This window comes from Odontesthes bonariensis, chromosome 13, assembly GCF_027942865.1.
Source record: "Odontesthes bonariensis isolate fOdoBon6 chromosome 13, fOdoBon6.hap1, whole genome shotgun sequence".
Taxonomy (NCBI): Eukaryota; Metazoa; Chordata; class Actinopteri; order Atheriniformes; family Atherinopsidae; genus Odontesthes; species Odontesthes bonariensis.
The window spans coordinates 8,651,631-8,666,005 of NC_134518.1; the positions used below are offsets into that span (position 1 = coordinate 8,651,631).

The window sequence follows — 14,375 nt, forward strand, 5'->3', positions numbered from 1 at the left end:
TTTCTAAAGACCTGCTGAACATTTCCATTACATGGTCTAATATTTCAAAACAAATATTGATTATTAATATATTTCAACTGTTAAAAAGGTGTAATTTATTCTTTAGAATTCATTCATTCATTCATTCTTATTATTCCAGCTCCCCCGCGGTTAGAATACATGGTTTATACCTCCCAGAAGCCTTCAGTTTGTAACAATATGGCGGCTCCCGGTAAGCACATAGGGCATTATATGCAGAGAAACGGACGACTTCTGCGGTATAACTTCGAACAGTTGTGGGGAAACAGGTACGACAAGTTGTCAAATTGTTGTTTTAATCTAGAATTTTGTTCAGTACTGCTTAATTCTGTGTCGTTTATTAGTTTCTACAAAAGTATGACAGCTGCAGCTAGCATCATCTTACAGAAGGTCATGCCTTCATGTCGTTTACTTACATCATAATACGGGGTGAAATATTGTCAAAATATGTCGAAATAGCTTTTAAACTGGGAGAGAAAACGGCCTTTTCCTGGCACTTTGCAGTCACCGTTTCTTTACATTCATCGGTTCTACTGTACACTGTTGTGCAGATATTTTAGTAATAACAAGCAAAAGATCATCTTTTTCAAGATGTGGTGATCCCAAAGTAACGAGGCGACAAATGTTGTTTTTGTCACAGACTTTAGACAGTCTAAGTACAATATCTATAAACTATGGAACAACGTTTTTTTTCACAAGACCAACTGCACCTTAATGCAGTAGCAGTTCCCCAGAAACGTAGGTTCAGGTCACGGAGATTGTTCCTCAGTTTAACAAACAAATGCTCGTTTCTTTTCAGGAGTTTTGGTTGGACTCCAGCTCTGCGACAACAAGCTGCAGGAATTACTACAGGTAAATGAAAAGGGGCATAACCTCCTCTTATCAGCTGACTGGCGCTGCAATTTGTAATTATTGATGCCCCACAAAGCAATACATGTAAAGGTAATTTGTTTTCATTCAGGTTGACCTCAGTTCTTTTTGTTATAAAGAAGTGGCTTCATAACACACTGTATGATTGTGTTGCTTTTTGGATATTTTAAAATAAAAGCCCTTTTTTGTCAATTGCATTTCAGAATCGACAGAGTCTATTGTCATCCCCAGAAAGAAAACATGGTAAGTGATGATTTAACTGTCACATGAGGTGTCATACACACCCCTGGGTCTGTTTTCTTTGCAGTCTTCTTCAAACGTGGCATTTCATTGATGTTGTTTCTCAATTAACAGGAGCAAAGAGGCAGTGCTGGAGGCTCTGGCGTTGACTGTCAGCAGGGTAAGAATTTGCTCACTCCTCTAAGATTTAGTTTTTTCTGTTTTTATGAAGTCATACTCTTATTTATCTTCTCACTCAAAAGTCTTATCTTCTTCCAACCAGGATCCCACAGCACATCCCTACCAGTTCCAGGATGATTCGTACCTGTCTCCCAGGACTTCTGCTGAGTTTGTATGTTAAAACATAGAAACATAGAAAACCGATTATATGTCCAAAGTGAGACATGTAACAATTTCATGTAAAAATATTTGCTTGTCATCTTGATGGGAGCATATGTTGCAAAATGAGTTGTCCTCTTGGTATTTGTTCATGATATGGTTGTAACACTCATTAGTGGCAGTAACCCTGATGTTATTAAGATTAAGTCAAGTAATAAAAAGAAAAAAAATGTACTGATGAAAATGAATCGGTGTACCCCCTCAGGTGACCGTTTGTCGTAATGAAAGTGAAGAGTGCCCTCCTTGGTGTTGCCGTTATAATGCAGTTTATGATGGGAACAATAATTCACTGTTAGAAACTGATATATACGTGTGTGTGTGTGTGTGTGTGTGTGTGTGTGTGTGTGTGTGTGTGTGTGTGTGTGTGTGTGTGTGTGTGTGTGTCTCCCTGCAGAGGCTGTTCACTCTCTCCCAGGAATCTGGCAGATCTGCAGCCAAATACTTTGTCAACAACAATCCCAAATTCTTCACTAAAGACTTTGCTGAACCACATATACCAGTAAGAAACACACACAGAGGGTGTGAATATCAGATTTAGCAAAATCAGACCTTTAAAAAAATAAATAAATAAATTGATGAAGTAATTGCATTATGGTCTGTGTGTGTGTGCAGTGTCTGATGCCAGAGACTGTGTCACTGCGTCTGGAGGAGGTGACCGAGGATGCACTGAAAGAACGAATCGGCTTAAGGAAAGTTGCAGCAGCTGTTGACATGTACGATCAACTGCTGCAAGCTGGTGAGATCTCACACACACGCACACACACACACACACACACACACACACACACATATGTTACTGTTAATCCACCACATCACCTGCTTTTCTTTCTTTTTTCACCTCTTGCAGGCACAGCAGTCTCCATAGAAACGACCCATGACCTGCTAGACCTCATCTGTTTCTACTGTGACAGGGACCCCATCGAGGAAGGGGGGCCACAGGAGGAGGACGCAGTGAGTCTTCTATCATTCACACCTCAGGCTGATGCTAAGTGATGAATAAAGGAACAATTTGCATGTTCTTAGTTTGTTTTTTTACATGTATATATAAATGTACAGATTTGTTTGTATGGTGTGTTCAGGAGGAGGGAGCAGAGGGGGTGAAGAGACAGAAGCCGAAGGGGCGCCGGGCTAACGACTTCTTGAAGTTTACCTGGAAAGAAAAGAATAACGCAGAGAGGATCTTCAACCTGCTGCCAGAGAGAAACACGCAGTGTTACTCTGCTCTGATCAGAGGGATGGTGAAGGTAGGAGCACATTCAGCACTGAGATGTCTGTCAGCAGGGAGCAACAGAGCCACCGGCCGTTTCATGAGTTACTGAAAGAGCCGTCTATGTGCATCCACAGTGATGGATTATGTCTGTGTCTCCGCAGCATGGAGCCTACGCAAAGGCATTCAGCATGTACACTGATATGTTGAACAACAGGCTGACGGGTGAGTTGAAGGAGCTCATTTATTTAAGTGTGCAAATCCAACTATTATTTCTTCAATTTGAGTTGAAACAGTGGTTTGGACCAATAACTTAGATTTTTGCTTGTAATTATTTCTACAATAATTTTCTTCACGGTGAAGAAAATAAAAATGACAGGTGTGGATCATTTAAGTCTAAAAATATGAAATGATTTAAACTAAAAAGAGTTTAAATTTCACGGATTGAAAAATAAGCGTATTTTCTGTGCTTTAGTCCCGAGTGATTTTCGTTGAACATGAAGGTTGATATCTGTATAAACATGGTTTTATTTTTCTGAATGATGTCATTAACGGCGTCTCGCACTGTGTAGTTCATCGTAAGATGTCTTTCAGTTTTACATCAGCAGCAGCTTGTCTCCAGTTTGGACATTTCATTATGTTTAACTGGCAACAGTATATTTGATTTGACTTATTATTCTCCACTCTACCACTAGATGGCACCAAAGAGTTAAGCTTCAACTAACTGGAGAAAAAAACAACTTGTATTGTTGGATGGTCCAACAGATGACCTCCTCTATCTTAAAGAAAGGTTTTGATTTAGATTTAGTATCAGAAATGCTCAGCTCGGTTCAGGAGGGTCTCAGAATGATCACCTCTCTATCAGGGCTGTTTCTGGGGCTGGAATTTCTCTCCCGAAACTGTTACTTCTCCCTCGTTACTTCTGCTTATACGTCATGAAAGTCTGTGTTTTGCTTTTTAGGAAAAAAAGCAACGCCCTTCTATCCTTTTGATATCTATGTGAATCCTAATTAGTGTGACTGAAAGGGAATAAATGAGGGTCAATTTCAGTGTTACTGCCTCAAGGAATTGTGGGACAGCATCTCTTTGCCTTTCATAGAGGAATGTCTCCTTTGCTAAAAGAACCCTCTGTTCCTAGCATTTAGTGAATTCAGCCAGTTCCTTTGATCTTACTCTTCCGGAAACCTCGCCAAGCAAAGAAGACAATGAGGCACAACCCATGACTTCACTTGATAAAACGTACAAATTGATTGGGCCTGTTGAAATGACTGTAACCTCCTGTCCCCAGCCGACGTCCACACCTTCAACGCTCTGATCTCAGCAGCTCCAGAAGTCCGAGAGAAATATAATGAGAGATGGGATCTCATCACTGTAAGGCCCCTTCACACTCATTTACTCTCACACTGACCTTCAGAACACACCATCAGACTTCCTGTAATGTTCAGATTTCTGTCAGGTATCTTTTCCCCAATAAATAAATAGAATTATGACATCCCAAAGTGTTTAGTACTGAATATGTTGCATATATCCTCTTATCGTAGCAACAATTCACCTTTGAGAGGAATGTTAAACTGAACGATTTCTTAATTACAAGAATTATGAGAGCCGAGTCCAGAGCTGTGCAGCACTTTGTGAGTGTGTGTGTGTTTTTACACACACAGTTAATACTGAAAGCTGCATCTCGTTCTTGTGTCCGCAGGAGCTGCTGACCCAGATGAATCAACAGAAAGTTCATCCCAACCTGCTGACCTTCAACAGCACCCTCAAGTCTCTGAGACGCTGCGGCTACATGGCTAAAACACAAGCTCCACACACTCTGAATGAGATGAGGGCACTGGGGATTGGTAACTCTCACACACACTGCTGCTGTTCCAAATTAATTCTCCTGTAACATTTGTGCCAAACACCACACGGGAATTGGTACTTTTTATTTCTTGTCGGTCCCTACGCTGACTTACGTTTGTGTGTGTTCAGCTCCCAGCTTGGCCACCTATGACCACATCGTGGCAGTCTTTTTCAAATCAGGTACAATGGTGCATGACGGGGAAGTGCTTCCAAACTTTGCTCTGGTGCTGTTTGTGAGCTGGATGTTTCAATTTCCTCTGCAGCTTCCTCCGGGCCCAGCAACATCGACATTTTAGAGGAAATGATTACGGAGCTGAAAGGGACCAGCTTCACCTGCCAGGACCCCAATGATGGTACGTCACAGTTTGGGAATGAAGTCAGTAATACGGGTTTGTTAGACATGTTCTCCTCACGGGTATCTAAAATCAGTTCACCAAGTGCATTCAAGTAAGCTCGTGTTCTCTCTCTTTGTCTCCAGTTTTATTCTTCTCCAGTGCAATGAGAATAGTAAGTCTTTATTTCCTGTTTTGGACATATTTTTATCACAAATGACTCCCCTTCCAGTGTCAGTCGGTTTAACAGCTTTGACTTTACCTTTAGTCTTTAAGTGAAGGGTTTGAGGCATTTTCTCATGTCTATTTACTCACTTTTAGATTTGTTTGTATGAAGACATTAACATCAAATTCAATCAGCCTGTTTCCTGCTATCTTTTCTCATGAATTCAACCCATTTAATCAGTGTCACCTGCTCTGTTCGGTCATATTCAGTTGCTGTTGCTACATTAGGCTGACTCTAAATGGCCGTTTGCAATCAGACATTCTGAGCGGCTTCACAGCCCCTGTTTTTCTCTACACGTTCTTCTTCAAAGTGTTTGGATAATAAGGACCTGGAGCTGGGTTATAAAGTGCACAGTCTAGTAGAAGTTGGAGAGAACTGGAGGCTGCTGGGAGACTCCTACCGACAGAGTATTTACTAGTAAGTGTGAACCCCCGCTTCCCAAAAAAGTGCTCCTGATAATGTTCTTCAGTCGGCACAATAATCGTTCTGCTCTCACCAAATCATCCTCCCTCCTTTTTCTCTCCAGCGGCCGCTTCTTCAACCTGTTGTGCATGATGGAGCAAATTGATGAGGTGTTGAAGTGGTACAGACGTATCATCCCCTCGGTCAGTATGTCTCAGTATGTTATACATCATCACACCAGAAAACGCAGCATTTTTATGGTTTTCCTGCATCCTCAATTTTTATAACTCGTTGACTATTGTGCTTTTTTGTTTCTGTTATGCAAATCTAGTAATAAACACAGTTCTGTGCAGGTGTTAATCCACCCCTCATTTATTTCTATTTTGCCCCTAAGCAGTCAGACTTTCTTGTAATTTGTTGCTCTGCATCTAAATCGGGATTTCTGAATATTGATTTTCATCTTGCGATGTTTGATAGCGATGAACCTCCTTTATACTTCGGTGTACTTTGCCTAATGCGTGCGTGCGATGGCGGTGAGAATAGAGCAGCAGTGTCACGTTCATCGATGGCCTGCTTTGCATCAGCTTTTACAGGTCAAACAAAAGAAAAAAGGAAGTCTGAGACAAAGGGATCCATTTTGTGCACAATGATGTTTTTTATTGGACAGTCACTTTATACTTCCTCCTGCTTTCCATTAATTGTGGTGTTTGCAGTTGTACTACCCCAACTCTCAGGGGATGCGGGACCTGCTGCAGGCTCTGGACACAGACAGCCGTCTGGACTTGCTGCCCACTATATGGAAAGGTCAGTTCAAACCTGATGTTCCAACGGCACAGATTCCACGTTTGTTAAAGATGGAGTTTACAATTTAAGAAACTTTTCTTGTGTTTTTCAGATATCAAGACTCTAGGTCATGATAACAAGTCTGAGCTGGTGGAGGAGCTGCTCGGCCTGATGGCCAGAGAGAAACACAGTCCTGAGGTCGGGAATGATGTGAAATAACAGCTGCTTCACCCATCTGAGACACACTGATGTTCATCAGCGTTTCGACACGAAAGCTAACGTCAGCCTGAGCATGTTTCTGTATGTGTCTGCAGGTTCTGGAGTCTTTTGCCGCCTGCGCTCTGGATGTAAAGAGTGTGATCGATGGGAGGCCCAATCATGAGTGGAGCGCCTCCTCCCTGTCGCACGTCACCACCCTGCTGCTGTGGGCCAACAAGTCCCAACAGGCCTGGTGAGAGAAACAGCTGGAAGCCTGTTTCTATGCAAGCTTCCGCTGTTTTCTGGCTCCAGTAATCTTCAGGGAGAATCATGTGACTTCACCTACTTTCTGCCTTTTTCTTTCTCTGCAGGGAAATGCTGCAGCTCTTCAAAGCCAAAAACAGAGTTCCTTCGTAAGTGTCCACCATAACAGCCGTGCAGAATCAGTTATTTCAGTGAAACACTCTCAATCAGCCCAGACAGAACAGACGTCATCTAACTTTCATCCATGTGATTCTGGTTAATCTCATCACAGCATTCCATTTGACACGACTTAGGTTTGGCATAAAGGATGGTAACCCTGTGCTTCTGTCTGTGTTCTCCAGTGAGGGGCTGCTGAACAACTTCCTGTCACTGTGTCACAGCAGTGGTGACTCCCAGAGAGCCATGGAGCTGGTCCAGCTGTCCGCAGCCTTCTGTCTGCCAGCGACATCAGGGCTGGCAAAGCAAACGCTGGCCGAGTTTGAGCTGACTGAGGAGCAGAGGTGAGAGGTGTACACGAGCGCTGGAGTACGTCGCCTTCACCTGGGAGAGTTGGTAACAAATGTGTCAGCTTACTGGTTTCAAAAAGTTCTCAAGGTAGCCAATTATTCAGGTTGTTCATTCCTGGTGCCACCACGTGTTCAGGCTTATTGGATCACAGTTAGAACGCCGTTAGATTGGATCACACCAGAACTCCTGATCTGTTCTTTTAGTCAGAGCTTCAATAGTTCAGAGGAGTGTCATATGGAACTGTAGCTCTTTGTGAGGCTAGCCTGGGCGAAAGCCGACTGTTGACTCCATCAAACAGTCTGGAAAAACCCAAGAGGAATCCGTTCCCATGGAGGGTGGGACCTTACTCAGCAACTTAAATTCATTGGAGTTCCCTTAACCAATCAGTAATGTTTAGAAGTTACGTAGGTTATGCGCTGAGGTTCATGCTTACTCTCGCGAGGCTCTAGCTCGCGAATCACGCTTCCCACATCCGCTTTCATCCCACAACGGTACCATTGGATAAATCAAACTTTTCCCAAAGCCAGTTGGAAGGAGAGCTACGACATCCTTGCCACTAACAAAATTGACGAGGCATTCCTCTCGCTCTTGTTTTAATTGTGTAATGCTCTCCAGAGTTGAGACAACTTCATGGATAGCTTCTAGCGTCTCCTCTTCCGTCGCCATGTTTATTTCCGCTGCGGTTGAACTACAATTACATGAACTACAATGGACTCCGCGGGTGAGTTCTGCGTCACCACTCTCAACTGTTTGCTGATTGGCGAAACACTGAGCGAACCGAGGTAGGGGGGTTGGGCCAGACTATGTGCAGAGCCAAAATCTTTGGGCGGAAGTACGTAGGATGGCGTCGCCAGACTAGTGTGAGGCCATATAAAAAGGGGAATCTTGTGTCATTTGACGCTTTTTCAGCACAAAATGCACCGATGGGCTGTCGGCCCGTTTATATGAGGAGCGGGTTGTATGCTACAGATGGAAAGACTCGATCAATATAAAGAACATTGTAACGGCGTTTCTCCGGGTATCGCAGTTTGTGCTTCATTTCTGCCTCGTCTGGCTTTTTATGACCACTTTAATTCCACAATAATTTTCATCAGGCAGGTTCCAACTTTCTTGTATAACAGTTAATAGATAAGATTGGCAGAATGGAGCTTTGGTTCAATTTTTCAACCATAGATTTTCATTCAGATTCAGATTCAGATTGAAACTATTTCTGTGGCGTCGGGGTAATATCATAGCGAAGAAAACTGCAGGGTGTCCAGAGGACCTGGAGATTTAAAAAAAAAAAAAAGAAAAAAGAGGTCACCGAGAATGTTTTTGTGATGCAGCAGAAATGTCAGCAGCCAACAGTGTGATGTCCTCAGCTGACTGTGTATCTATTTTCATGCAGAGCAGGTAACTGATCCCAGGTGATCACCGGAGATGCATTTTTAATGCACGGTATGAACACAAGTACTCCTGGTGTTAACGGTGCAGCAGACCTGCACACGTGTGGAGAAGAAAATCTGTCCCGCCCTCTCACAGAGGAATTTAGCATCAGAAGTTTAAAAAAATGACTGAAAACTTGTAAGAGGTAGGAATGATTCATCATAGTGAAGGGTGTTTTTTTATGATAAAAGACAAAGTGTTGTTTTTCTTTTCTTCCACACTCCATGTAGAAGCAGCTGTTCTTTCATTTGTGAGATTTAGTTTGATTTGACCACGTTCACGCTCACACGTGCCGTCTCATCTGTGTCCCATCCAGAGCTGTCGTGTCTGAACTGGAGGCTGCAGCAGAGCCCTCTGACTGAATGACACCACGCTGGGTGACGCTCAAATGTAAATCCGTGGACGTGTGCTTGCCTTGCTTATCTGTATAATAAAAAAAATAAAAGCCAGAGACACTGTGTTTTTGTCTTTTGTTTCCACTGGAGGCAACTGCTTCTCCTCTTTTGGTGAGTCGTCACATCAGTCTTTTTACAGGCTGCTTTTCAGTTGTTTTTTTTAAACACATTTATCTTCAGCTCAGATTCGAGCTGTAATAAAACCCTTTCTGAAAGTAAAACAATGATTATCCTCTTTATGAAAACCACACAGTTAAATGTACCGACAGAGTCACAGATGGTATTTTCTGCACACACCATGACCATGAGCTCATTGGCCTGGGGCGGGTGGGTAAATGCAGAAGCACATTTCTCTCTGTGATAGCTTACCAACTTCCTCAAATTACCGATAAGCGATTTCCTCAGAATCCTTCGTGTGTGTCATATTCAGGGAGTCTGGAATGCCTTGCTGTACTCCAGCGTCTCCTCACAGACTTCCAGCAAAGGAAGTGTGATTAAGACATTAGTTTAATGGCATTATTTTCAGAGCAATGAGACTAACACAGTAAAGTCATTAATGTCGTGTCTGTACCTGTCTAGGTTCAGGGGAGATGCTGAGAACAGGCGTGGGTGTTAGCAAGCCAGCACAGGTGCATGTGTCCCAGTGAAATAGTTTACTTTTCCCTTGACCAATCATCATCTGAGCTGGCTGCACCACCAAATAAGGACATGTGGGCTGAAGCCAATAAAGGTATGAGAAGGATGGGGGCATGCTGAGAAGGGCGTGGTCCTGGAGGAGTGCATTGTTGAGCAGAGGACCTGCTTAAAGCAACACCCTGAGTAACATGCACACAACAAGCTGCCATTGTTTTCCCTTTTCCCATTTGCATGTGATATAAAAGCGCACGCTCATAGAATCCATTCCTGATTTGGTTGATTTACACACAGCTTTGCCTGAAGGTGTTGTTAAGGAATAGAAACACGCAAATGGAAAGGCTAAAAGAGCTCTGGGATAATGGGACAAGTGTGAAGTTACCCGGCAACAATGGAGACTTTTGTCTGCCTGGATGACAGAAAAACCTGTGACATAATACTTTGTGTTCAGCAAGTTTGAAAGGGGAGAGAAAAAAAAAGGAAGTTGCCGGTCAAAAAACTTTCCATTCTCTCACTCCTTTACTGACCCGACATGAGTGTACTGTCGAGCAGTGGAGGTCAAACCTGTTCACGAACACAGGATGTGATGGAACGTCCTCTGATGCTTTTAATGCCATCACTTAGTGAGTCCAGTTTGCCTGGGTCTAAATGTGAAATGGGGAATGTTTGCTTCCCGAGAGGAGGAGGAGGAAGACAGGAGGAAGACAAATGGTAGTGAAACAGTGGGAGAAGGAGCAGGATGAGGTGGCTGACTGAGGAGGAAAGGGGCATTAATGACATGCAGAGTAGCTGTGTTATTACAAGCAGAGAGTGAAAGCTAATTACTTCCTATGTTGCCAATCTCTCACAGCAGAAAGGAAAAGATGAAAACCCTTCTGATCTGTAGTTATATCGACTCAAGGTCTCTCCTTACACATCTTTGCTATTATCACGGTTTCATCAATTCTGACGAATTTAGCTGTTTTTTCTGCGAGTTTTATAAGCTGTGGAACATAAGCTATCATTCATCATAAGCCACAATGATGTGAGGGCTGCTATCAGTCTCTCACATCATTGTAAAGGAATTTTAACACACACTTTTTTACGTTGTGCTTCAGTATAATGATGTTTGCAGCATTTCTGCACAGCTTTCTTGAGGTCCCACCTCATCATTTCAGTCAGAATGAGGTCTGGACTTTAACTTTTTAGAGAGAAGAGGCTTTCTCCTACAAAGCTTTTTCTAATTGTACTGTCATGAACTTTAACATTTAACATGCTAACTGAGGCCTGTAGAGTCTGAGATGTAGCTCTTGGGTTTTTGACCTTAGGGTGAACTTGCTGGGACGTCCACTAATGGAAAAACTGACAGCTGTCCTGAATGTTTTCCACTTGTGAATATCTTTCTCTCTGTAGAACAATGGACCAAATAGTTTTTTAAATGACCTTATAAACTTTCCCGGATTGATTGGCAGAAACTATTGCTTGAGTTAGGTCCTTGATGATGTCTTTCCTCCTTGGTATCGTGCTAACACACACCTGAATTCTCCACACCAGCAAACTGTCCAAACTTCTGCTTTCAGCGAGGTGCTCACACCTGTTGATGATCAGTTCATTTCTAAACAGAATATTTGATGAGTTTCTTATCTCTCCACCCATTTGCCTAACATTATGACCTGATAAGAATCTTTTCTTTATGTCTGATGTACAAAACCTTAGAATTTAAAGAGGATGCACTTTCTTATTTAATGTCATTATGGCTGGTAAGCTGACTTTCTTTATGGGACCAGTGTCTTTTCACCTGAAAACATTTAGAGAATTTGTTCCCATTCTGTCATATTTGATGCTATGATTTCTTTCTATTCTTTTTTTTTTTTTTTACATGGAACTGATTATTCCACATTTGATTATTGTAACATTTCTTTCTCTGGTCTTTGTAGTTCACATATAAGGAGCCTTAAAATGATCCAAACCGCAGCTGTGCACCTTTTTTATGGAACTGTTTATGCAACTGTGATTTATGCACTCTTTTAAAATGAAATCTTAACGGTTTTTCGACGTTTCCATATAATTTTATCTTTCATTTCTATTCTATTTGCTATATTTTACATTTTGATCAGCTGATTTGGTCAGTGTATAATGAATGTGTCTGTCACATTGTACCACTGAGCTACCTCATGTTGGTGTTCTGTAGCTCAGTAGTTGGATAATGTTCACTTGGGTAAACACGTACCACATGCAATCATGCCTACATACTGTATGCAGATATCTGAAATATTCAAATGGAGAGGGAATACACTTCACACACAGCACAAGCTTCTGTGTGTTCAGTAATGTGTGTGTTTGGTTGAGTCATACAAGCATGTGTTTAAAGAATTTGCCTCATCCTGCCCAAACTGCACAATGTTCTGTCTTTCAGTCTGAACTCTGTTTGTGCCCAATTCTTCCCAACAGTGTTTTTCTCACACACACACACTGCCGTAGGGCAAACAATAGTGAATTGGCCAACAGTTTATTTGGCTTCCTGGCATCCTGTCAGCGTTATCACATGAACCGCTTGTCAGTATGCGGCCCTGGGTAAGCAGAAAAAATCCAAGGTCCTTCTCTAACCGTCTTAATGAGGAGGTACAAATCATCAACTGTGGTCTGTGTTTCGGTCTAAACACATAAGTCGTTTAGTTTTGGAATAGTTTTCCTAAATTTTTTTATTTTTAATGGTATGAAAATCAGACGTGAGTAACATCTGAATGCAACAAATTGCAAATGATTGAACCTGAAGACTTCAAGTGTCTTACTGTTGTGGATCACTCTATATGTAATGTATTTTTTCTTTTGATTATTAGTTGGACTGAAGGATAAATATATATATATATATATATATATATATACTGTATATACATGGCTATTTGTGTGGCACATGCAAAAATAACACTGTTAAAGAATCTGAGATATTGCTCAATGTGGCATTGTCTTTTCACCAGTCTGTGTTTGAGATGTCTGTGCCATTCAGTGACATCATTGTCTAGTATCTCTTTGTAAAAGTTAAAACATAATCCAGAGACTGGCTGGCAAAGTTTTAACTTGTTTCAAATAAACTCTAATCCGAGTGTAGTACCAGCAGAACACACTGTTTTAGTGTCTGTAAAGGACCAAAAGGTTCAAAAGCTTTCCATTAGGCAATCATTAAAAATTCATGAGACGTTTTTTGCATTGGGATCCATTCAAATGACAGACAAAATGCATTCAAATAACAGGACATCTCCCAATCCAAATGCAACCATGTATATCTAAGAAGAATTAGGTAGTCTGATCCTTGTAGAGAGTTCTTCTTGGGTGTCTGCAACAGAGGAGGAATTTACTCTGACAAGATTCAGCATATCACTCCAGAAAAAAAAGAGTGAGAGACGAGAGGGGACAGAGGAGAAGGAATGGGAGGGAAGGAAAGGTATGAGAGGAGGATGAAGGAGGGAGGAGGAATTCCTGCATGTACAGACTGGCAGCAACAACAGAGCTCTGACAGTTCAGGCACAAAGCTACATTCACAGCTGCAGCATGCTTTCAGAATGAATAATCCATAATCTTTAGCAAATTCAAACCTGACCATATGTGCCTCACCTGCATGACGATGAGACTGATATTTCTTGCCAAAGTAATACACAATCATTGTAAAGGTCACAGCACTGGCATGCATGACTACACATCATGTCAGTGGATATCGGCCTCATCAACAGATCCAAGTCTTAAAGTGTTTTCCAATAATGTTCAGTCAGTTTAAAATGTTAAGGGCCAGCCTTCCAATTCAATTCAGTTCAATTCAGATTTATTTATCTAGTGCCAAATCACGGCAAACGTCATCTCAAGACACCTTAAAAGATACAGTCCCATTCAAGCCTGTTACAATCCGAATTAATTGCAATGCTTCACATAATTATTTCATTTGAAGCACTTTGAATTGTTTTGTACATGAAATGTGCTATACAAATAAATTTGATTTGATAATCCAATCAAATAAAATGATTCAAATTCAAAATAAGTCCAATTCATACAAAGCCAATAAAAAAAAAAAAAGTTGCCTTGCCAAGGAAACCAACAGATCGCTTAAAGAATTCTCTTCGATTCAATCCCCTGTCTGAGCGTTTGAACCTTGTTAACATACCCATCAGGTGTTCTTATGTGTTACAAGACACATCATGAGCAAGATCCACCATCAACATTATGTTTGGGGATTTCTGACCGACAGCCTCAGAGAGGCCGAGGTCCATTCTGTTCTACGTGGAAAATTAGAGGAACCAATTCTGACAACTTGATGGGTGTGGCTTTACAGCTATTTTGCATGTACCACGAGGGACTGAAGAAATGAGCAACAAATCCTTCAACTGAAACCGTCATATCTGTCGTTTGTTAATGCCCTTAAATCAGACTCATAATTCTGTCTTGTAGAGTAGAGAATTGTAAAGTTAAGATGAAACATTGTCACATCCTGGTTGGCTTTAGAGAGTTACATCAACGCCACTTCATGCTTCATGTTTAGAATTTTAAAAATGTACTTTTTACATTGCGACATGCACATTGTGGACGCCATTTTTACCCTTCACATTCAGCGGCTTTCATGACCACTGGAGGTCGCATAATCATGCACAAACATGCACTAACACTCCATAGGCACATTTTGCTGT

General features: G+C 41.7%; 1 protein-coding gene across 1 annotated transcript; it reads left to right on the forward strand.

The window, feature by feature from the left end:
- The first annotated feature begins 191 nt into the window (after positions 1-191).
- ptcd3 (pentatricopeptide repeat domain 3) lies at positions 192-9,144 on the forward strand. Its single transcript, XM_075480850.1, has 23 exons — positions 192-287; positions 818-870; positions 1,092-1,131; positions 1,243-1,288; positions 1,391-1,459; positions 1,901-2,005; positions 2,119-2,242; positions 2,354-2,457; positions 2,586-2,750; positions 2,878-2,938; positions 4,002-4,084; positions 4,413-4,557; positions 4,688-4,738; positions 4,822-4,911; positions 5,037-5,065; positions 5,427-5,533; positions 5,643-5,721; positions 6,232-6,322; positions 6,414-6,499; positions 6,616-6,752; positions 6,871-6,912; positions 7,105-7,263; positions 9,012-9,144. Exons 1-23 carry the CDS (start codon positions 199-201, stop codon positions 9,055-9,057), a joined length of 2,001 nt encoding a protein of 666 aa, XP_075336965.1. The 5' UTR covers positions 192-198; the 3' UTR covers positions 9,058-9,144.
- Positions 9,145-14,375: the final 5,231 nt, after the last annotated feature.

Excerpts from the sequence above, each read along its gene's own strand:
- ptcd3 (XM_075480850.1), top strand. The coding sequence starts at position 199 with ATGGCGGCTCCCGGTAAGCACATAGGGCATTATATGCAGAGAAACGGA. Across the intron at positions 2,458-2,585 it reads GGCCACAGGAGGAGGACGCA|GAGGAGGGAGCAGAGGGGGT; the intron begins GTGAGTCTTCTA and ends TGGTGTGTTCAG. Across the intron at positions 2,751-2,877 it reads TGATCAGAGGGATGGTGAAG|CATGGAGCCTACGCAAAGGC; the intron begins GTAGGAGCACAT and ends GTGTCTCCGCAG.